Here is a 23136-nt window from a genome sequence, read left to right as displayed (position 1 = left end):
AAGATGTTTTACTTTCGCATGGAAGACTCCAGGTTCGATTCCCGGTGGGAACACAAAAATTAAGAATTGTGATTTTATCAAGCATCTGGCTCGATGTCAAGTTATACTTATCAAATAAAAATATTCAATAAAATAAATAATGTAGTTGTAATAATTTATTTAATCATTGTACTGTGTGAAACGTATCCTATTAATTTTCTAGATTATTTAGGATAATAATGAGGAAGTTCAGTGTACGGTAAAAATATATTCAATGAAAATGTGATTAAAACAAATTATTGAACGAGTCAGAAAAACTAATAATTTTGTTACTCAAAATATATATCATACATCGATTGCATAATATACTAAGCTCGGAATATTTCAAAGTAACAAAACTTTAAAAAAGCATAGTGCTAATAATACGATACAAAATACATATTTTTTCAAAATTTGTCTTAGTTGATTGACAAAGATTTTTTTTTTTTAAAACCACTGAACTTCCTTGCTGAAAATTTTCTAATAATGACTTTATTTTAGTCAAACAAAATATTCCGTTCTCAGAATGGACAGAATTTTGAAGAATACCCTTGCAATGCAGGATGTCACTCATTATGTTTTGGAGAACAATCTCTTAATTCAGTGGTCGGCAAACCGCGGCTCACACAGCGCAAGTTACACTTTTTGTTCAATTTATTTAGTCTACTTGTTCTACAGAAGAACTTCTACAGAAGAAAGGCAAAAGTCCTAGGACTATTGCCTTTTGAATTATTGAGGATATTGCAAATACTGTAATCGAATGCATGGAGAAGCATAATATTAAACTTGATAAAATTATTTCAATTTCAACTTAATATGGAGCTTAAAGTATGACCGAAATGGAAAAGGTTTTTTTCTATTTTCAAAGAAAAAATTAATCACAAGATACTTGTTTAACATTGAATCATTCATCAAGACGTGAAAATTTTCAAATGTTATTGATTTGGTGATCAATATTGTCAACCCAATTGTTGTTAAATCTCCTTTACATCGCTAATTTAATGAATGATTACTCAATAACAGAGAGTAAATACTTCACTGCATTATAAAGTTTGTTGGCTTTGAAGAGGAAACAGTTAAAAATGAAAAGAAATATGGGCCTCAAAAGAAATCTTAATGCTGTACTTTGGCTCTTTTGACTAATGAGTTTGCTGACCAGTCTTTTTTTGAATTATTTTTTTTTGAATGGGAGTAGTATTATTTTTTGCCTTGCCTTATTATATACAAAGTTTATATTTCAAAAAAAGAACTTTTTTGCAGTTAAATTATTTTAAGTGGGCCAATTAGGAACTTCTCAGCATTTGCTCATGTGGAGAGGAAACCACTTAAAATTCTTCAGGAGAAGCCGGCCTGTTGACAGCAGTCAACAGGCCTTCCGTTCCACTAGAAGAGTGTTCGTCATTTTTATCCCTACTTTGGTTTATTTTACCAATTGCCTGCACTATATTGACCATGTATGATACTACCTCTGGTGTGAGTTCTTTATTACCTATAACCGATGGGATGTCGCTAAGATCTTCACCCAGGCTTCTGCATCGCGCCTCCAGCTGTTGTCTTTGAAAGCCAACCACTGTTTTAACTGATTATCCCCATATAAAAATGAAACAATACATGGGAATTAGTTATTGAATAAGTGATGAGAAAGAATATGTAAACAAGATTAAATGTAATTTGTTTTATATTTTACAGATGGACACAGCCATACTACAGTAGAGACAGCACCAGTAGACACATCCACATTTCCTTTCCAGCTGGACAACTCATTTAACGTCATAGAAGATGAAATATTTCCAAGTACCAACACAGAGAGCTTGAATGATACAAACCAAGCTTCTACGCCTTCAGCCACTTCAACGTTTGATACAAGCACAATAAACAGTGGAAAGCTTAATAACTTGCTACTTAAAAAAATAACCAAAAGTGTTTTGAGCTCCAAAACCTCCAATGACACTTAAATTATTTTTAAAATGGGGAGTATTGACATGTGATCTCAAAGTTAAATATTTAACATTTCAATTAAAATATACTTATCATATCCTACATATAATAAAATGGCAATGACCAATTTGAATACTCGTGTAATTAAATATATACATTTTTATAGAATGTCAAATACAATATTGACCTCAAAGAAACAGAATAAATCAAGCTGCATAAAAAAAAACAGGTTGTTTCCCATGCATCTTTTTTTAAACTTACACAAATTGAACTAAGTTGCGTAAAATTAATTAAATATTTGAAGGATTGGTTCACAAAAACCAAATTATTTACAAATTACATATCGATTGACAGAGTCGGGCCTACCATATTATGTTTAAATGGCATAAAGGACATGACACTTGCTTACAAGGAAGGAGAGAATAACATGATTGTATTAATTTACAAACATGTATATTCCCGTCCCTTTTCAGTAAGTGATGGGGCGCTAGATCCAGCCATGGTGATTGAAAATTTTTCATCAGATGATTTGACGTATTGAAAGTTACAAAAAAAAATGTAAGTTTTATGTATGCATATTGAATTTTAATTAACCTTTTACAATACAATATTGCCTAGTGGAAGATAATAAATATAGAAAAAAATGTAATACATGTGACGAATAGTTTTTTCTTTACTTTCATGGTTTAGTAACTTTGGTTCTTGATATATTCTGACTCTATGGGGTAGACATAATTTTTTAGGGTGAATGTGTTGAAAAAAGTTGTACAAATTTCTCCGTCTAAATTTTATTTACTGGCAATGAAATTTTCTCCGAGTATTCGATTTAAAATAATACATCATAAGAAATGATTTGATCAATCAAATAAAGTTTCAAAAATAAAATTGTAATTTCCTGATCTGAGGAAACGGTTTAAGTCTGATAATTTTGTGGAATCTAATGTTTTGTTTGGCTGTATAAAAAAAAATATTTCTTTAAAAACATGAATGTCTTAATAACAATTATTAATCTCATAAAAATCAGTACCGCGACAATAGTTTCACAGTTAGCCATCTAACCAACTGTGCCACGGCACCTGTTAAATTAATTTTAAAATGTAATTAATGTCAAATTCATTTTGTCTGACTTTTATGTAACGGGTGTACTGAAATTAATTGCCAAACTGCCCAATTTGATAATACTCCAAATAATTTAAGACTGTTATTGAAAAACAAGTTTTCCATCTTAAAAGTGAACTTTACAAAAATTTCATTTACTAACTCAATATGTGTGAATAATGATCATTATAATTTGTCATTAGAGGTGTATGAATGTAGGAAAAATTAAAATAAAACAATGCAAAAAATATAAATACAGTTTTATTTTTTATTAATCGAAACATAAAATAAAATATTATTCTCCTGTCATAAACATGTGAACATTTCTTTCTGATTGGCACATTTTGGCCGTTCTATCTGAACTTATAACCGCTGATAACTGTTGGAGGTCATATTTTGTGTAGAGAACAGTGACAGTCATATTGCTTTCACTTCCACCATACTTGTTTTGGTTGGCTTCCTGTTGACAAATTAAAACCGTTAATAGCTATTAAAATTTAGAAACATTATTTTCAATGACAAACAAATTGGTTAAAATTGAATTACACTTTAGTTGATTACATCATAATAAAAATGACCATAGAATCAGAGCCTTCTAATTGGAGGTAAAGTTTTTAAAGTAAAGTAAACTCTTACAACTGAACTTTTAGCATTTACGGTAGTGAGTGTTTAAATATTTTTTATTGATAAAAATCATTTAAAAATGTTTACTACTTTGAAAAGTCATTAAATGAAAAGTTTATCTAAGACAAACAAACTTATGCAGTGAATATCGTTCTTTGAATAACTGTTTTCCCGGAAAGGTCGTTTATGTCTAAATGTTTGACGGCACTCGTAAAAATGCGCGAAACATTTGAGAGCTAAGAGTTGCAGTATGTAGCTGCTGTGGGCGCCGATGAAAAGGGATTTGCTGCCCGTATCTTCATTAACAGGAGTATGCAGTCTTTGAAAGATTAAAAACTTTCTACTATGCACATTCAATAACTGACGCGGAAAAAAACACATTTTTAAAGCCGAAAATATGCTGTTGAATTACTACTGGAACAAAACAGCCTAAAATCAAATGCCGATGAAAGATTATTTCCAATGCAATAAAGTTTATTTTTTTGTTTTTGTTCAGCTCACTAAGGTTTTTATTTTTATTTAAATACATTTATTTCCATCTGAAAATGTATCCTTTTAAAAATTTTAACCTGCTAATGGAAATGCATATTGTGAGGGCTTTACCTAATCGTATCTCCATGTGTATTGACGCATTCTTAGTTTATTTCTATAGTTTTAAAAACGATAGATAGAGGTTTTAATGTTTTATGTATTCTGATCTCTTCTGTAGAAATATGAGAGCATGTCAAAAACAAAGATACATAAAAATGGGTCTTACAAAGTGAATAAGTCAGTTAAATGGTAGAATTTCTTGGGTATCCCAAATCTTTACTTACTTGCATGAGGTTACAGAGTTCTGAATAAAAGTGGGGGAAGACAGGTGGTTGATAAAATACAATATGTCTTATTCCTTTGATTCGCATTCTTCTGAAGAAGTGAAATCTCTCCGAATAAAGTAGAAAGTGTCCTTCGGTGTGGAAAAACATATCTCTTGCTCTTGCGATCTTAGCATCCTGCAATAAAAAAGGGAATTTAAAATTTGCATTTTGTAAAAAAAAGGCATTGATTATGTTTTCATAATTAAAGAATGAATCCGAACACAAAGATGATGATGAAATATTATGTTAAGATCCTGGAACAAAGCTTATAACCATTGTGACAATATTGGCAAAAAGATACATCTTTTAATTTGCTCAAATTATTCTCAAAAACATTGCCATGTCCCCTTCTCAGGAATATGAATGTAATATAACAATCTGAAGAAAAAATATAATAAGGAAGTTCAGTGTTTTTTTAAGATTTTTTTATTTGTTGATAGATTATCAAACTATGACAAAAATTTAAAAAAAATATTTTGATGTATTTTTATTAGTTGCTATGATTTTTATTACGTGTTTTAATTTTAAGATGAGGTCACAAGTTCTCATCGGAGAATTTTGCTGATTGGAGAGTCGGTTTCTCGAAAACTGGAAATCTGTCACAACATGGTTGATCCAAGAGACCTTCTGATGTAGTTAATTTTTATTGAAAGAATTTTTATTCTATTATTCATACATTTTCGAGAAACTTCGCCATGCTATAATTTTTTCCGAGTGTAAGAAAATATTTTTAATATCCAATTTCCCGTAGCACTGAACTTCCTTATTGTCAATAATCCTCCCTTTAACACATTTGGTCAAAGGTGCAAGGATTATTTCTTGGCCGATCATTTAATACGCTTTCCCAAAAAATTAAGTTAACAGATAGCGCAAAATGTTTTAAAAAATTAATCAAAATCTGCCTGAAGCGTAGAATACACAATATTATTATAATAAAATATTTTCTCCCTCTTAAATCATTCAAGTATAATAAAAATAATAGTCAATAAGATTTGCAATAAAAATCAAATCACAGTAAAGCAGCAAATTAAATATAATGTAGCAATTTTTATACATAAAATAATTAAGGGGATGAATAAAATAAAAACAATTATAAAATTTAACCAACAATTTCGTACATATGAAACAAGGGATAACAAAAAACATAAGATTACCAATGAGGAGAAAATAGAATCTCAAAACTCATTGTACAAGGGATTGAAGCTGTACAATGAGTTACCTGAAGGAATAAAGGAGATAGAAAAGATTGAAATTTTTAAAATTAATTAGAAAAATTACGTTTTTGAGAAATTTTGGTTAAAAAAATTATAATGTTATTAAAAGTTTACATTAGTTCTTAAGCTGTTATAAACTAACTTAATAAAGCATAAATAAATCAAACTAGAGAATATTCCATATTATCTTACATACTTTTTATTTGGCGTTTATTAAATAACTGGTTTAAGTATATATAATAAATAGGGATCCACAATAAGCCTAAGATTATGGATATTAAACAATACCTTTGAATATTCACAAATTTGTACAAAACTAACATCTTCTTTTTTAAAATAATTCCTGATTCTTACGAAGTCAAAATAACTTGGAACATAAATCATAGTATGAGCCATAATACTATCTTTGTACTGAGGTAGAATTTCTTTAATAAAATACTCGAATCGGGAGTCGATAGCAGAAAGTGGGTCTTTTGCTTCAATTCTGAAAACAAAAAATGTTTCGATACAATTAAAAAAATAATTAAATTTTTTAAAATTTATGCCACGGATAAAAGAGGTATTTTATTAAAGAACCGATCTTAAAATTTACCTTCGAAATACTTGAGGAACTTGAACAGCAACTTGCCTTATCGTACCAGCTTCAATAGGGTTGTGTATTCTAACTTTTCCTGCATAATTGAAACACTTTTTGTTAAAGAGTGAATTGATTTCCGGCAAAGCTACAGACGAAAACAGCAGAGTTTGTCTAAAAGCAAAAAGCAAAATTAAACTCAAACATACCTTACACAAAGATCAGTCAAGGGTATTGTGATTGGGAGGAAAGAAAAATGTAAGTATGTGATTTGTCATCATCATTCCCAGTCATGTATAGGAGACTGTATTTCATCGCCATTTAGCCAAAAGTCACTAATCCTAAAAATGACAGTTTTGAGTTAAATATGCCATTCAAAGCGTAAAATTATCAAACTCATGTCTATCAAAATGGGCAAACGTCTTAAATTAGAAAAAAATGTGTGAATCTGAATTATTTGTATTTTATTAAGTGACTTTATATTATTACATATTAAAACATTAAAAAAAACATGTTAAAAACATTTTATTATATTTTTGGTATATTTAGAATATAGTTATTAATTCAGTTCATACATTATATCAGTACAAGCAATAGAAAATCAAATATATACAATATCGTTGGTCACACGGGTTGACAAGCACTGATTTTACAGATTGAGAGGCGGCAGAGTCATTGTTTCACGACAGGGGGTGATTTCGGGTTCCGGGTGGCCGAAACACGTGGTGCTTCGGACAGCTGAACTATCTCTTCCCAGTAACTAATGTCTCGCACCGTATTCAGAAGTTAGCGAAAGGGCCTAACAGCCAGCATTCGTACTTAACTGAGTAGGTACTCGGGATCAATTACTATGATATGGATTAATCAAATTATATGTCTGACCAAAGAACCCGGTTGTGCCTAATAAGGCAAGCGACTAGGTTAGCAAGGGTTGACAGTATAATATGACCGTACAGGATGAGAGCCCCAAGTAGGTGTCTTTACCAAAAAGTACCAAGAAGATAGGTAAGCAGAAAGGTTAGAAGACGACCCGGATTATTCTGACTTCCGGAGCTCGGAATCTGCCTTATAAAGGAAAAAATTAAGGGGGGATGACAAATTTCGGGGTCTCGCGGGGCATGGGGTAAGCGCGGGTGGCTGAAGAATTTCAGAAGGGGATTGCGTTTGAATACGAGTGTATGAAATCGTACTGCACATTTTAGAGAAGTTGTTAATAAGTAACTATATTGTAAGAGTAGGATAGCAATATGCGAAAAAATGTACAGGGATAAAAATGAGTGCTATAAAATTATTTTTTAACCACAAAATTACAATAAATATTTCTAATAATTTTTCCTCCCTTTCACCAAGTCTTATAGATTGCATTTTCCTGATTCTGTCAATTAAGCAAATTTGAGCCCCCTTGCCTCAAAAACCAAGTAAAATCAAGTAAAAAACACCTGTCCAGGGTTCTGATTCTATTTCACACACAGAACTGTATTCTTCAACCACCTGGAAACAGAAAAAAGGTAATTTGTCACTTTACCTGTAGTATTTAGTCCAACCATTTACTGCCCATGAGCGAAGTCTAGAAAAGTCGGTCCTGTGAGTACTTTTTGGCTGAAGGTGAAAATGATCCAGCACATGGAGTAAGTGGTCCCAGTTTTGCATGAAGAATATTTCTGTTTGATCAAGGATTAGAAGCTCCACAGAAGCAAGGAAGTCAAAATCTCTCTCTTCTTCTCCTTCTGCTCCAACAATTACTCGTAATCCTAGAGGCGATGCAATAATCAGGTCTGAAGAATAGAAGTCAGAGTAAAGCTGGAAAAACAGATTAGACAGGTTATGAAAATGTAGTAAATACTTAAGCGATAATAATTGCAGACTGTATTATTAGATTTTTTCATAAAATATATTTTTAAAAAAGTATTTGCGTTCTAATGATCCAACCATTTCAATTTTGAGGCCATTTTCAATGAGTTGTAAATAATTCACTATTAGAAAATGAGAAATACGTTTGGGTAGAGTAAGGATCGAACCCCGGTCCTCCGATTTGTTCGTCCGCAACACTAGCCGCGGGACTACAACCTGATTCTTAGTAATCTTAATAACTCCCTAGGGAGTGAAATCCATTCCTTGGTCTACAAACATTTGGACAAACATAAAAATTGATGTAATTTAATTTTTGTGTATAAACACATGAGTATATATTTAAATACATTAAAATCTGAAATTCGACACTGGTTAGAACACCCCAGTTGAGGTAAAAAAGCAAAATAAAAAAACCTAAGATGTAAAAAAAAAGCACGAAATATTGTGGTATACCTTAAGAGTTTTCTTTGTAATTGATAATCCAATTCTGAATGTGTCATCGGTATTGCCAGAAAAGATCACTTCATAATCTTCTGGTTTGGGATTTTTCTTTGGCATTAGAAGTTCATTTCCAGTGAAGTCATCTTCAAACCTTTTCCTATCTACAACTAGACTTGAATCATTTGGCACAAGCATTTCTATTAGCATTTTAACTATTTTGTATGCTGCATCTTTAAAGGGAACAACTATAATAACCTGGAACACAAGATTAGACAAATAAGAAAAAGAAACAGTAACGGCAAGTCTTCAAATAATTTATATATCGTCTTTATACTCATGAAACCCTCCAATTAAAAAAAAAGAAAATTCTTCAATTTGGTCACCTCTTTGTGCTAACCATTGTAATGAAATTGAAAAAAAAATAATAAATTTCTCCAGTTCATCAATTTTTAACTGCATTTACCGAGAGAAAATATAAACTACAATCTTCTCTCATTTGCATTTAATTTACTTAAATTTAGTGATAGAAGAATAATATGTTTTTTTTGTATAAAATTGTAAATAATCTTTTTGATGTTCCTGATTTGGTCAAATGTATCTATTTCAATGTGCCCAATATCATCATATTTATTTTAGATATATTAATATAATATCTAAGTCAAATTTGCAAATTAATTCTCTGTTCCAGAGAATTCACTCTCTTAGAAACAAATACACTGATAACCAAAATACAGATGTATTTGCTATAACTTTATTGAACTTCAAAAACCAATTATTCTTTAAGTTTTTGAATAATAATTAAGTTTCTAGTAATTTCATTTGTTTTTTATAAGTATTCTTTTTTCATTATAAATTGTATTTTTATATTTTAAAATTGTTTATAACCTATGTATATGTAAAAGCCCCTTGGGCGTTAATAAATAAACAAAAAACTAGTTAAAATGCAGTTATAACAGTATGTCATATTTTGAGCTTTATCGACTGATAAAACCATCCCAAAAATTTTAGAGGTTATGTTTCAAAGATAGCATACATAAAAACCCACTAAAAGTACCGTCTTTTTGAATAAAGTAAAAAGCATTAATTTCATTTATCAGATATTTTTTCAAAATCTAATCCATTGAAACAATTTAGGAAGGAAGAATTATCAGGGTCGGAATTAAATAAAAAAGCCTTTATCGAAAACCGCCATGAAAGTTTCATTACCAAACTTTTACCTTAAGTATGGGTGTTAACATAAGTTGTGTCCAAATGAAAAGAACAAGAGGAAAAATAACGACACATTAGTAAATTATTCTCCTTTATTCTCTCGATTGAACACGAGCAGATGGAGGTGTCTACTTGACATTCCATGTTGAAGGATTATTTAATAAAATAAAATAATATATGTAACGTAAAAGCAAACACATTATCTTGTAGAAAATAACATTTTCTTTTGAGTGACGTATAACCTTTACCATTTTGTTTAACTTTAGGTGCTCCATTTTAATTTGAAAAAAAAACGGACAAAACTTGTGTTAAAACCTCATCGTTATCTTCGGTTTTAGAAAATACCCTATTGTCAAATAGGTGCATAGATTTTCACGGTCACAGTTATCAATATGTATCTTTTTTGGGTGATCCCTTGTAAGTTGGATTCATTCCGCACCCCATTGTCATTTAGATTTTCATTAAAATCAGTTTTTAGTATTTATCCGACATAGCCCTAATAGATTTACTTTGCACACATCTTACCTACATTGTTTTATAATTGATAAAAAAAAAGGTAATTTATTTTTTTAGAATCTTTAATTGACTATCCTGCAAAATTCACTTTAGGGCGCATAAGTGATTTATACTTTTCATCATCAAAATATATCTGTAGTAAGCATGTGATATTTACTGTAATAAACCTACAAAAATAAATATTTAAATCGGGTACTTGACATTTTGCTTCACTGATTGCGCTTTATTTCAACCCATTAATCAGGCTTTAGTGATTACAGACTAAAAATAATTTTATATCGGGCAAAAAGAAAATATCTGCTTTATTCCTAGTTTCCACTTACTTTCGGTCTAACCAATCCTTGATCCCGAAATTCGTCAGGTACGTCAGATTTCTTAGAAAGCTTCACATTATGATGAAGTATTTTCGTTCTCGTTTTAATAAGATGGTTCAAAGCATGTAAACAATAAACATATCTTATTTCTTCGGCATTCACAAATGTCCTCTCCGGATAGTAAAGGTCTTGATAATTATTGATAATTGAAAACAATTCTTTTTGGAGTGGAGTTAATTTTTTATCAATTCCACATTCTTTTTTGAACAAAATAGTTTTGTTTGCTGAAATAAGATTTTTCTGAATCTGTTTCTTTACACAGAGATTATCCCAGTCGACTTCCACTGTTCGAGTTGGAGGTTTTCCTGATTCCGTGAAGATTTTTTCTTCCAGCACTGTAAATTTCTTTACGGATTGTTTTATTTCAGAGTGCTGATCGCTTTTGGGTATTTGGACTACCAATTTACCGAGGCAGGGCCATGTCAACTGGCTAGATTCAGTATGTAGCGGCTTTTTAGATAGAGATAATAAAAGAGAATCGTGGAGATCATTTTGTAGGTGTTGAATAAATGGATCATTGTTTGACAAATCTGCATCTTCAGAATGATCATCCAACTTAATTTCTTCCTCTGCTGTAACTTGGGCGGAGGGAATCTAAAAGATAAAAATATAATTTGAAATAACTTCATTATCATTCTCTATGACGACACTTTTTCTTTTCATAATCTGGCTTCTCTCATTAAACGAAAAACTATTTCTGACATGTGCTTCCTATTCAATATCAAATTTTAACTGAGAGTAGCCATTGAATCGAAAACACTTGTCTAGGATTCTGGTTTTAATTCACACACGGAACTGTATTCTTCATCCACCTGAACACAGACACAAATAACTTTGAAACTCTAAAAATAAATACATTTTTTAAGTTTTGTGAAAAATGCTAGCAGTCTAATTTGTGATTTTCATTTATACTCTCTTCTGTTTTGTTTGCTATACCCTGTTCAACGAGACTGGCCCTCGTTACACATGCTCGCCACGAGCCCAATGCGTGATATATCACCATATATAGTCCGTCTAGACATTCAAGGCTCCGTTTAACAGATTTAGCTAAGTGTTTGATATCGAAATAAAAAATATTTTGATTACTGGATAAATTAAATTATTAAAAGTGTAATTTTAAAATAATTAGTTAACATTATTTTTTCCCATTGTTTATGTTTGCAATAACTGCATACCTACATTTTTGTTTATAAAAAATATCAATATTTAATAATACCTATGAATATATACTATTAACAATAAGGCTCTAACAACTAATTAAGTATATTGCCATCATAATGTTTCTACAAAAGAGTAGGCAGGGAGGATATAACGGCACACCACCAAAAAATAAAAATTTGACATGGCCTAATGGTAGTAGTTAAAATATTCTAAATACGCATATGGGTAAAAATAAATTATCTTACATCATCTTCTTCATCAGTTTCCATTTGTAGGTTCATTAAAACATCTGAATCTTCTTCAAGTTCAGCCTGCTCCTCAGGCTCTTCATCAATGTCACTCCCGTCACTCATTTCTTCATTTTCTTCCTCCTCAACATCCTCAATAGCGTTGCTTTCATCCATAACTTCTTCTTCTTCGCCGCTTTCAGATTCATCGCTACTTTCAACTGCCTGAGACTTTTTAATTGAACTTTTACTATCTTTAAAAGTTGATAACAATTGTTGAACTGGGTCTTTTTCTTCGTCAGATTCGTCGGAATAATGGTATTCTTTTTCAATCTTTTCTTCAAGAATTTGTTTCTTCTTTAGCTCTTCTTCTACTCGTTGTTTGTCTCTATATCTGTTGAAACAAAACGTTTTTTTCCCGCCAGCCTGAGAGTCTTTTTTCTTTTTGATTGGATCATTGTTTCTGCGATTATTCTTAACGCCACGATAATTACCACGCTTTGCGCCTTTGTCACCGCCTCTCTTAACTTTAGACTTTCGTCCTTTTCCTTTCATTTTACTGTTTATAAATACAAAAACAAATTATTTGTTATTAAATTAAAACAATTCAGCATGGCACTGTTATGATTAATAACCTAAAAATTCAGACAGCTGTCATTGTCACAAGTCAAATAATGTTGCCACACTTAGTATCATTTTCAATAAATTATCTGCCAAGTGCCTACCTTAAATTATGTGCAAAAAGATGGACCACCAATGTATGGAGAAAAGTGAAAAATGGTTTCTAAATAACGTCTTTCAGCTACGTAAAAAGCTTCATAACTATAAGGTAACATCTTTTATCTCCAGATAAACTTAGATTTTTTTAGAAAAATACCCTTTACAAGAAAGAAAGAATATTTTTTTTTTGCACTGGTATGTCATTTGACTAAAATTTTTGAAATGTATCCAAATATAAAATAATTGTTACCTACACAGTTACATACGTAAACTAATACTTTATAACTAATGATTCAAAAAACATTTTTTCTTCAAAATGTGGCTTAACACTTAAAAATGCTGTATTAATTTAAGCAGTTTATTTTTTATTTTTTGGAAACCAATGTTATTGAGGCTTCAGTATGATAAGGCAAAGGCTAAAGAGACATTTTATTTTCATCTCCGTGTGTTATAAGTTATAAACGATTAAAGATTTTTATTAGACAATAAATTGTTGTTGGATTCTTTTAGGTATTTTATATTTAGCAATCAGTTTCTAAAACATTAGTAATTTGTGCTTTCAAAGTTGGTTTATAAAAAATATGTAACCTGAAAAAGCATTATTTTATTTACATATTGTGCGAGTTTTTGGAATCCAGCGTGCAGGTAATTGTAATTTTACCAGATGCTTTAAAAAATTAGTTCACATATCCCTATCGGTAAGTTTTTGCTCACTGCTATCAGTAGTTAATATGGTTTCTCATCGATAAGTGTTTATCTTGACAATAAAACTAACTGCAATGGATGTCGCATGTTGGGAATCATCTTTACAGGTGGGATAAAACTTTATTGCCAACCGAGTTAGAGCATATCAAAACAATATAAGTTTCTTTGGTCTTTTTAGCTAAAACTTCAGTCAATCAATTAAAATCCTCATTGCTTGGTTTTTATTTCTTCGTCGCTTTAGTTCGTTTTTGTCCAACATACCATTTTGAACATAATTAAGTAAAGTGTACAGGAGTTCTCAGAACGCATTTATGAATTAAATTCAAATGGAAAAAATAAATTAATTGCCAAAGGGGTTTTTTAACGAATTTTGTTTTAAGTGTTGGTAAGTATTTATGTCTATTTTGTAAGAGAAAACTTTAAAGCTCTATTCCTGCAGAATTGTGTTTTGGTGTCCAACGACAAAAACGAACTGAAGCGATGTCTTGTAATTCTTATTTGAATTATGCAAGAGGTTTAGAATCAGTGCATCAATTTATTTTTATTGTTTATCATAATATGAAAATATAATTTGAAATGGGTGTTTTAAAAACAGTAAGTATTTGATAGTTGTATAATTTATTACCCTGTTTATAATATAAGGTGTAAGGTTAGGTTAGGTTAAGATTATTTCCATGTTGAGGTAGATGCTTCTATGAACAAAATTTACTTTAATAGAAAGGCGCCGCAGCGCAGTTGGTTAAGCGGCCAATGTTGTAACTGGCATAGAGGGTTCGATTCTTGCCAGTTGCATGAAAAAATCCAACAAAGATTTTTTCTCAATTGGTCTGGGTGTTGTGGTGTATTATTCATAATTTACATCCATATCCTTTCTTTCCCACCCGCTGAAAAACCTCTATTCTAGAGGCTTAGCAGGTTATTACTTTAAAAAAATGTCTTAAAACCAGTTTAAAGAAAAAAAAAGAATATTGTATACTGTACAAAAAAAACATTTTATTGATTTGAATAAGGCAGGAAACCTCAAACTTTCGATCCGTGGTTCACGTTTACTTTTAAATTATACTCACCTTTCTTTATTTATTTAGTTTGTCAAAAAAAAAAACACAATTTAATAATATGTGTTTTTTTGTGATTAGACAGTTTAATTCTGATTTTAAAGTAAGTGTTACCATAAAACGAAAGCTTTATTAAATCCAGCATCTGATTTTCAACTCTTTATAGACTGCTAGTAATTATAACTTACTATTAAAAATGAAGGAAAATGAAACTCATGATTAAATAGGGTAATATATTTTATTAACAGATATCATTTTTATTTAAATGTAAAACAGCCTGGAACCCTTCTCCTTGGGCTGCCATGGGTACACAGTACGAAGGACCCGACCCTTGTCTGTGCCGCCCTCTCATACGCAGTGGTTGCAGTAATTCGCAGCCACTATCTATTCCATCGTCACCTTAAATAAAAAAAATAATTATCTACTGATTCATTAGAATTTAAATGAAACAAATTTGGTAGATACACATTGTAATCATTTTTTAGTATTACATGTGATATCATATAAAAAAATCAATCGGTGTGTAATTGATTCCTAAAAATATGTACTATGAAAGATACACCACGGAAGCAGTGTCGAGAGATAGCTTGACCCCTTTGCTTTTAGGCAAAAATCACAAAACGAATTGAATATGAGGTAATGTTTGATCAGAAATTTTGAGCATTTAATATAAAGGCTGTTAACAAGCAGTAAAGTAAAGGTCCGCTTCGTGGTGTAGTGGTCAGCGTGTTTACCTACCAAGCTGGATGTCTCGGATTGGATTCCCGGCATGGTTGATTTGAAATATTTTTTAAAAGGGTGTTTTTACACTAGAATATTTCATAGTCTCTGGACTGTTATCTAAAGCGTAAGACTGATCATCTTACCTGCATGTAACAAAAATGATCAAGATACGCTGCGATTGGTGTATCGGTGCAGTGCGCTATGCACCATTAAGTGCGGAAAGGGAATTATATTTTATTATTTTAGAATAGTTTATTACAGTTATGAGCGATAAAGATTTTGACCAAATTTGGTTGATTCCTACAGCCAAAGAAATGCTTACTATGTGTATTCAAAATCCGTTTGTTAAAAACCTACATGTATCAATATTATTTAGTTATACATACATAAGTATTATAATTGTTGCAACCTTTTGAATTTTCATGCCGATGAGATTTCTGTGGAAAATGTCTCCTACAAGGAGCTTGTAAAGGAGGAGACTCATTTTCCATGTGTCCGAACGTTCTGAACTGTAGTGTATGGTCTAATGTGGAGGCTGCCACTGGTCTGTGGGGCCCACCAACTTGGAAAGTGGCATAAGGACTTATTTCATACATATCTGGAATAAGTAAAAGTAAAAGATCATACAGTAATAAACATTATTGGAGAATGTATTTTAAAGACATCTAAATCTACATAATTTTATTATTGTTAAAAAAAAAACCTACATATCACCAATTTTTTTGAAATTTACGAAAGTTTAACAAATCAGTTGTTTACATAATGATTATAAATAAGTAGGTGTTAGACACCAAAAATAGAAAATCAAAATAAATAAAAAGAAAACAATTGAATGTACTGTCAAATGTTTTCATTATTTTGCATTGAATTCTTAAAAGTACTAATAATAGTAATAAGAACATTTAAGTTTGTTGGTGATAATAAATTCTTGGGGGACGCTCCTTATAATTTGTTACAGAAATAAAATACGAATAATACTTAAATCCACAAATTTGGAAAACAAATGACTAGTTTCATTGCTCTCGGGATATCTTCGGGACTGGAATCTTTATTATAAAGTTAAATGTATTTGTAGAAAATAATTCAATTAAATTCTCATTATCCTAACTGTTTTTGTATTAAAGTAAAGATACCAGTTTCAAAGAAGTCATGAAAACGATGAATCCAGTCACTGGTTATTTCAAATATGCCGATTTAAGTATCACTCGTCTTTTATTTCTATAATGATAATCAGATCTAAATAGATTATATATAATGATCTGGCTGACATGCAACTTTCATAAAAGTATATTGTGTTGTTTACTGGTTTTTAAGTTTTTCATATTTTATCACAATAAAAACTTTTATTACCACTTTAGATTGGAACTTCGTAAGTAGAAAAATTATAATAATAACTTTGAGTGTAATAAAATATGTACCTTCTGGTTCTCGTCTCATCTTCTCTTTATGTCCTTTAGGAGGGGAAGTGGAATAATCGTGCTGGGAATTTCTCAAGTTTTGTTGTTCAGCACAAATGGTTTTCTCATCACTTGCTTGCGACTGACTCCGTTGTCTTTCTACTCCATATTCTGACTCATTATTGCAGTGACAAATAACACTGCAAGAAATTGCGAAATTTTTTAAATAATGTTATGCGAAATGAAAATACGTAATACAAATGCCTTAAAACTAAGAGTATTAGTTGGAATTAACATGTTTCCAGTATAGAGGATAAATTTGTGCCATTTCAAAATAATTCCCCATGGCTGAAAAATATATATTTTTTTTAAGAAATAAATGACGTTTAAATATGTAATTACCTTCGTTTTATTATCAGTATATAGACGACACACAGTGTAGATATTGAAGCTATTATTGCCAAAATAATAGAAATGAGATTAAATATATTTTCTTGGGATCCATCCACTTCATGTGGGTGGGCAGGTTGCATAGGATAGTACGCTGGAGGTAATATTGCAGCTGAAAAAAAAAAAGGAAATTCTTTAATACATTCGTCGATAAATTTTTCTCATAGTATCTAATCATATAGGCATAATGATATTAAACTTTCAATTTTGAAAAAATATTTCACTTCCGATTTAACACTAGTTGATAGTTTGGTCTTTGAATATTCTCACATGCAAAAATATTTTAAAAAAATATATTGTTAAGTGTCCTCGGCACGGGTAGCCCCAGTGAGGTCACATTATTTTTTTGATTAGTTATTGTTTACTGGTTACGCCACGTTTCGTTTATTGGATTTATTTGCTGCCACTGAGCCCTGGTTAGGATTTTGCGATTCTTACAGTGGGGAGGTACCACATTTTTGTCTCCGGCCCAACATATTCAATATTTAACATGATTCAAATGTATAGAACAAAAGAACAAAATATAATAACCTAACTTTCAGTGTGCATGTGCTTAGATATTCTCACCGCGATCGCGAATCAGTTATTTTTGCAATTAATAATTAATTTTATCCTCTGTGTTGCGTAATAATAATAATCAAGAAACCACGTCAAGTACCCCGTCTTCATGACCCCAGGATCTGATCTGATCCTGACAGCCGCAAGACAAGTTCCAAACAATAAGGTACCAGATCCTCAGTGCAAGGTAGGAAATCGCATTCATCGTATCAGGGTTCGGTGGTGAAGCATAAAGATAACACATTCCGCGAACCAAATGATTTTGAGCGTTCATCTACCAACAGGCACGTTGCGCAATTATTTACTATGTGGGAAAAAAAAAAGAAAAAAACTCATTTGACTAGCATACTGAGACACCTTGGTTGCTGATTGTTTTTGTATAGGTACACAATATCTCCTCCTTCCATAAAATTACTTCAGTTTCACGTAGGATATAGTCGTTTTTTCACAACAAATATATTTTGAATTGATGGTTTGAGCCATCATTTCCTTAATGAGAGACATAAGGATTTTTGACGCAGATGTAACACTATTTTTCTTAGAGATAAACATTATGTACTAGATACTAAAATATTAATTGTATGGTTGTAGTTTGTAGTAATAAGCTAAATAAAACACTGAAAATGTTATGAGTATGTCCAAATGTTCATAGACAGGTTGGATTTCACTCCCTAGGGAGTTATTAAGATTTTAATTTATTGCAACAGAGAAAAAACATTTTGGAAAAAGTTACTTTTTGAAAGACAACAGGTGGAAGAGTTGAGGAAATGTGGATATTAAAACATAGTTAGAATGGTGAATGTGTAAAGTGACCACTTAAACCGGCCAACGACAAGTCATAAGTCGTGCAAATGCCTAGAATTCTATATTCCCCTTCAAAAATGTTTTCCCTCTCTATAGAAATAAATTCAGATCTAAATAAAACATTTTAAAATGCAAACCACTGATTAAAAAAACAATTCCATGAAGTTCGGTTTATTATTCTGTTTGTTTTTTTAACAGAAAGATTCTCTATTCAAGGGATTTGCAGTGATTGATATCAGACAGTAATATTTACTTAAGGCAGTGGTGGTCACACATACCCATAATTTTCGCATCATTATGAAACTTAGAGTTTTAATAGCGATCTGATTTCACAAATGGTTAGCACTATTTTGGCACAGATACAATGCTCTTACATAAGACAAAAAATATACATGCTGACAGAATCATGGAACTGTTGTGAGACCCTAAAGCTAAAGAGGTATCTGACTGCTTTCCTTTGGGAAATCGGTCACAGAGAGTCTGAAAGGTTGATAATAGCTGACAGATGGCCAACACTTGTTCTTGTTTGAATTATATGTTTTTGTTGATTCATTTCTTTATTCTTTTTATTAACTAACCACTTTTTTCTAAAAACATTTTTGGGCTAGTAAAATAATGTCTGTTTGAATGTCTTTGAACAGGGTTACTTACTCTAGTTAGACAGACAAAGTGACTTTAAAATCAATTTTATACTTTTATTTGAGTAATATAATAGGATAAATAAATAAATTACATAAACTCAAATAAGGGGGAGAAGGTCTATGAATAAAAATAAATTTTGTTTATCTCAATTTCTCTTTCAGTGAAAAACCCATTTCATGCTGTTGAAAAACATTTTTACTATATTTGACTTCTTTAATAAATTTATTATAAAACGGGCAAATAAAATGTTGTAAGTAAAAATACCTCCAGAGAGTGTAGTAGTTGCTGCTCTTAAAACAGTTTCACTTCTTCCTGCGTGACTTTCTGCAGCGATTCTAATCTCAAACCACTGCGCTGGGGACAACGCTGTCAAGAGAAATGGCTCTGATAAAGATACACTTGTTGCTCTCCAAGTGCCGATATCTCCTCTTCTCCACTCCGCACTCAGAGACAGAAGGGGACATATGAAGCCTTCTGGCCCCCCTAAAGCTCGACGTACCTCCACTAATATACATGTAGCATTACTCCAAATGAATGGAGACCAGTCTTCCGGAAATTTAGGAGCTATAAATATAAACATCAATTATAATTACACCAAATAATACGAAAAGGCTGAATAATTACTGTAATTTCTTCCAAATAAAATTAATACTTCGGGTGTGTTTAAACAAAGATGTCATTGTACACTTTTTTTTCATTCTGAATAATATGCAATAAATGTTTTTTTAGTACTTTTCACAGACTGCAAAGATATTTACTGTTTGCCAGAAGTTACTCTTTGTGTATATTTTTTCGTATAATATAATCTGTTTTCATAGATTTGAACCTCAAGCTTTAGTATTGCAGATATGTAGTAGTTTTTATTCATGGAACAATTTTTTTAATAGGTATATTTGTAATACGTCAATTAATAATATGCAAAGAACATGGAGGATTGAAATATTAATTAGACTATTATTTATAAAAAAAAATATTAGTATTTAACCACTGACCGACTTTTTATGTATACCGGTTTCGAGACGTACTTTTACATGTTGGTGTAGTGAGTGTCCTGACGAAGATACAGGTACGTCTCAAAACCGGTAGGCATAAAACGTCGGTCAGTGGTTAAATACTAATATTTACTAACATTGATTGATGAGACGACTAACCATGTCAGTTAATGGCATTTTTTAACTGTTTTTTCCTGATTCTAATAGTAATTACTCCAAAAAATTGAATTTTGTTCGAGTTGATTGTTCATGCTAACAAATTCCACGTACGTCGGCAAACTAAGCAAAATGGAGCTATCAAGATATGAATTATTGGGATACGAATATTCAGTCCTTTTACGTGTTAAAATAGTTAGCCATTTTTCCTTTTTCCTTGAGCGTGGCAAATGGAAATAATGTTTTTGAAATAAATAGTTTAAATTACCTTAATAATTATTATATTGCGAGGTTGTGTTGAAAAAAATGTACTATTTTACATGGGAAAAAGATAGGGGTTTTCTGTTATTCCTTTTTTAGTTACATTATCGCATTTATTTGTTTTCATAAGCATATTGAGATGTTAACATATGTTGTGTCCGTTTTTTTTCCAAATGTAAAAATCCTCTTCAAAAATAGAAAAAAGTGGTAAAAGACATAAAAAAAATAAAAAATAAATGGCCTTCATCATTTCAGTGCCCAGGCCTTGAGTTTAGGTGGTATTTTCTTCAATGTAAAGTTATAAATACTCGTAATACTAATGAGGTGATGTACTACAATAATAAACTGTTTTGGTAAAATTAATCACTTATCAAATCACTTTCTGTACCTACATGGAATTATAAAATTAATTTAATTTTCAATTTAATAAGTAAATTATTGTTTTTAGCATTAAAAATAAATGTAATTTAATGTTCATTGAAACCATTTGTAAATATTTTTACCTTCTCCTTTGGTGTTTACATTTATAGGTGTACTAAGTTCTCCCTTGCCAACTCTGTTATGAGAAGATATTAAAAATATGTATTTGGAGCCACATTTTAGCCCATTTACTTTGTATGATGTTATTTCTGATGACAAATCCAGTGTTTGCATACTCTCGTCATTTCGCCTAAAGCTGAGGGTGTATCCTGCAAACAAATTTGGTTATCTAAAGATATTTTAAGTAAAATAACACAACTTTTAATAGAAGCATGTTTTGAGCAAATTGGAAACAATGCCGTTTAGAGTAGAGAAGAGTGAGTGCTATGTTGCACACCCTTATATAGGTGCATTGGGTACCGCACACATAGGTAATAATTTATTTTTGTCACTCTGCTCTCCGATTTCTACACTCTAATATATTATAAAGACTGACTACCTTCTTTTATTTGGCTACTTTGGCGAGAAGTTCACATTTGGTCAAGTACATTTATTACAATATTTTACCCAGTAAAGGAGATCCTCCATCTGATGAGTTTGGACTCCATTGAAGTTGTACTGATGAGGCAGTGGTATAGAGCAACTGTAGGGATGGCGGGCCAGGAGGCATTAAGCAAATTACACTGTAGATTATCTCATCAGAACCATACAAGTTCTTGGCAGAGCATGTATAGTTACCACTGACTGTTTGCTCCATATCTGAAAAACATTTTGACGAAAGTAAATAATATAGTATTATAAATATTCATAACATAAATTAACAGTTTTGATTTTATTTTGTTTTTACTATCTGAGGGCAGCAGTGAAATGGTTCACCTGGGATGAAAAGAAACATAAAAAACATCTTTGCACTGGGTTAATTGTATAATATGTAGTTATTACAGTATATTTTTATTTTATTTATTTCTTCAAATATTAGGTATGTTTTTTTTATAAAAGCTTATAAAATTAAAATATTCTGTATGAGATATATTATAAAAAATACAAAATTATAAAAATGAAATTCCTAAATGAAGTCTTGGCTTAAAATATGTGCAGTGAATCTCACTTATGTGTTACAGGTTGGTAAGGAGATCAGTCTTACACTTCAGGTGCCAGTCCAGAGACAGTGAAATATTACAGTGTAAAACCACCTTGTAAACAAATATTTTATGTCAACCTTCCCAGGATCTCAAGCGTGGTAGGCAAACACAACAATATCTCCAATCGATTTACTTCTTCAGGATTTTTACCTGGGAGTCGAAACATTTGTCCAGGATTCTGGTTCTTAATTTGTCTGGATACAGACAAACTACAGAGATGAATTTTATTACGATTAGGATTTCTTACTATGTATCAGCAAATTTCCTTCTGCTGTGACTTGATACAAGTGACTATGTGTGATAGGACGCTGAGAATGAAGCCAACGAGCTCTCGGTGTAGGAGTACCGACAGCCAGGCAACCAAGAAGAAGAGATCGTCCAACTCCGCTTGGTACTATACCACCAAAAGATGCTATACGGGCACCGGCTAAAAAAAAAACAATCATTTGTTTAAAAATTATTGATTTAAAAAAATGTTCAGAGAGATAAGTAGGAAAATAACATACTGGAAATATAAATAACACCCCTGTTTGAACCCTACTCTACCGCAACGCACCCCCAGAAGTACAATATCGTAAGTCTTAATTTGGATTTTTGAGTTACGAATGCAGTTTAACCACATTATTTTTCTTTCTCACGATAACACTAATGTATATCTACGATATTTTAAATAGCAAAATATACAACACATCTTAGTGTTCTTTAAAATCAATTTTGTAAAATATCCAGAAGAAGACTGTAGTAATTATGATGCTACATTGTTCTTTTTAAATTTTAACAGTCAAATGAGGAAATATCACAAAATATACTGGGCATTATAATGTCCCAATATACAAACAATCAATAAGGGCTGTAGTCACTTAAAACGCACGAAAAATGAGAAAATCAAACAATTTTACCATTTTAAAATGATGTTTTTTAAAAATCGTGCTAATGATTTTTAAAAAAAAACTTGAATTAGTAGTTCATTTTTGCTCTCCGGTAATATGTACTTCTGGGGATGCGACAA

General features: G+C 31.1%; 2 protein-coding genes across 2 annotated transcripts in view; both read right to left on the bottom strand.

Moving 5' to 3' along the window:
• Positions 1 to 3299: 3299 nt before the first annotated feature.
• Positions 3300 to 12764, bottom strand: LOC148272093 (U3 small nucleolar RNA-associated protein 25 homolog). The gene is made up of 8 exons (XM_088240538.1): positions 12121 to 12764; positions 10664 to 11308; positions 8628 to 8870; positions 7849 to 8123; positions 6342 to 6497; positions 6038 to 6233; positions 4494 to 4670; positions 3300 to 3514 (listed from the first exon to the last, which is right to left on the bottom strand). The coding sequence occupies exons 1-8, from the start codon at positions 12655 to 12657 to the stop codon at positions 3350 to 3352; spliced, it is 2394 nt and encodes a 797-aa protein (XP_088096664.1). The 5' UTR covers positions 12658 to 12764; the 3' UTR covers positions 3300 to 3349.
• A 2050-nt stretch (positions 12765 to 14814) lies between these two features.
• The window catches only part of LOC148272092 (cell adhesion molecule Dscam2-like), a 33424-nt gene continuing 25102 nt past the window's right edge, over positions 14815 to 23136 (bottom strand). The window contains exons 21-28 of the mRNA XM_088240537.1: positions 22375 to 22554; positions 21553 to 21744; positions 21069 to 21254; positions 19421 to 19720; positions 17105 to 17264; positions 16724 to 16902; positions 15715 to 15903; positions 14815 to 14981 (exon numbers count right to left, since the gene is read on the bottom strand). Coding sequence (XP_088096663.1) covers positions 14824 to 14981; positions 15715 to 15903; positions 16724 to 16902; positions 17105 to 17264; positions 19421 to 19720; positions 21069 to 21254; positions 21553 to 21744; positions 22375 to 22554 — 1544 coding nt within the window. The 3' untranslated portion in view covers positions 14815 to 14823. The remainder of the gene's footprint in view (positions 14982 to 15714; positions 15904 to 16723; positions 16903 to 17104; positions 17265 to 19420; positions 19721 to 21068; positions 21255 to 21552; positions 21745 to 22374; positions 22555 to 23136) is intronic.

The sequence above is a fragment of the Micrasema longulum genome, unplaced genomic scaffold (genome assembly GCF_059751315.1).
Source record: "Micrasema longulum isolate JH-2025_06_02 unplaced genomic scaffold, ASM5975131v1 h1tg002488l, whole genome shotgun sequence".
NCBI lineage: Eukaryota > Metazoa > Arthropoda > Insecta > Trichoptera > Brachycentridae > Micrasema > Micrasema longulum.
Note: the sequence above shows the minus strand (reverse complement) of the source record. Positions and strands in the feature narration are given on the sequence as shown.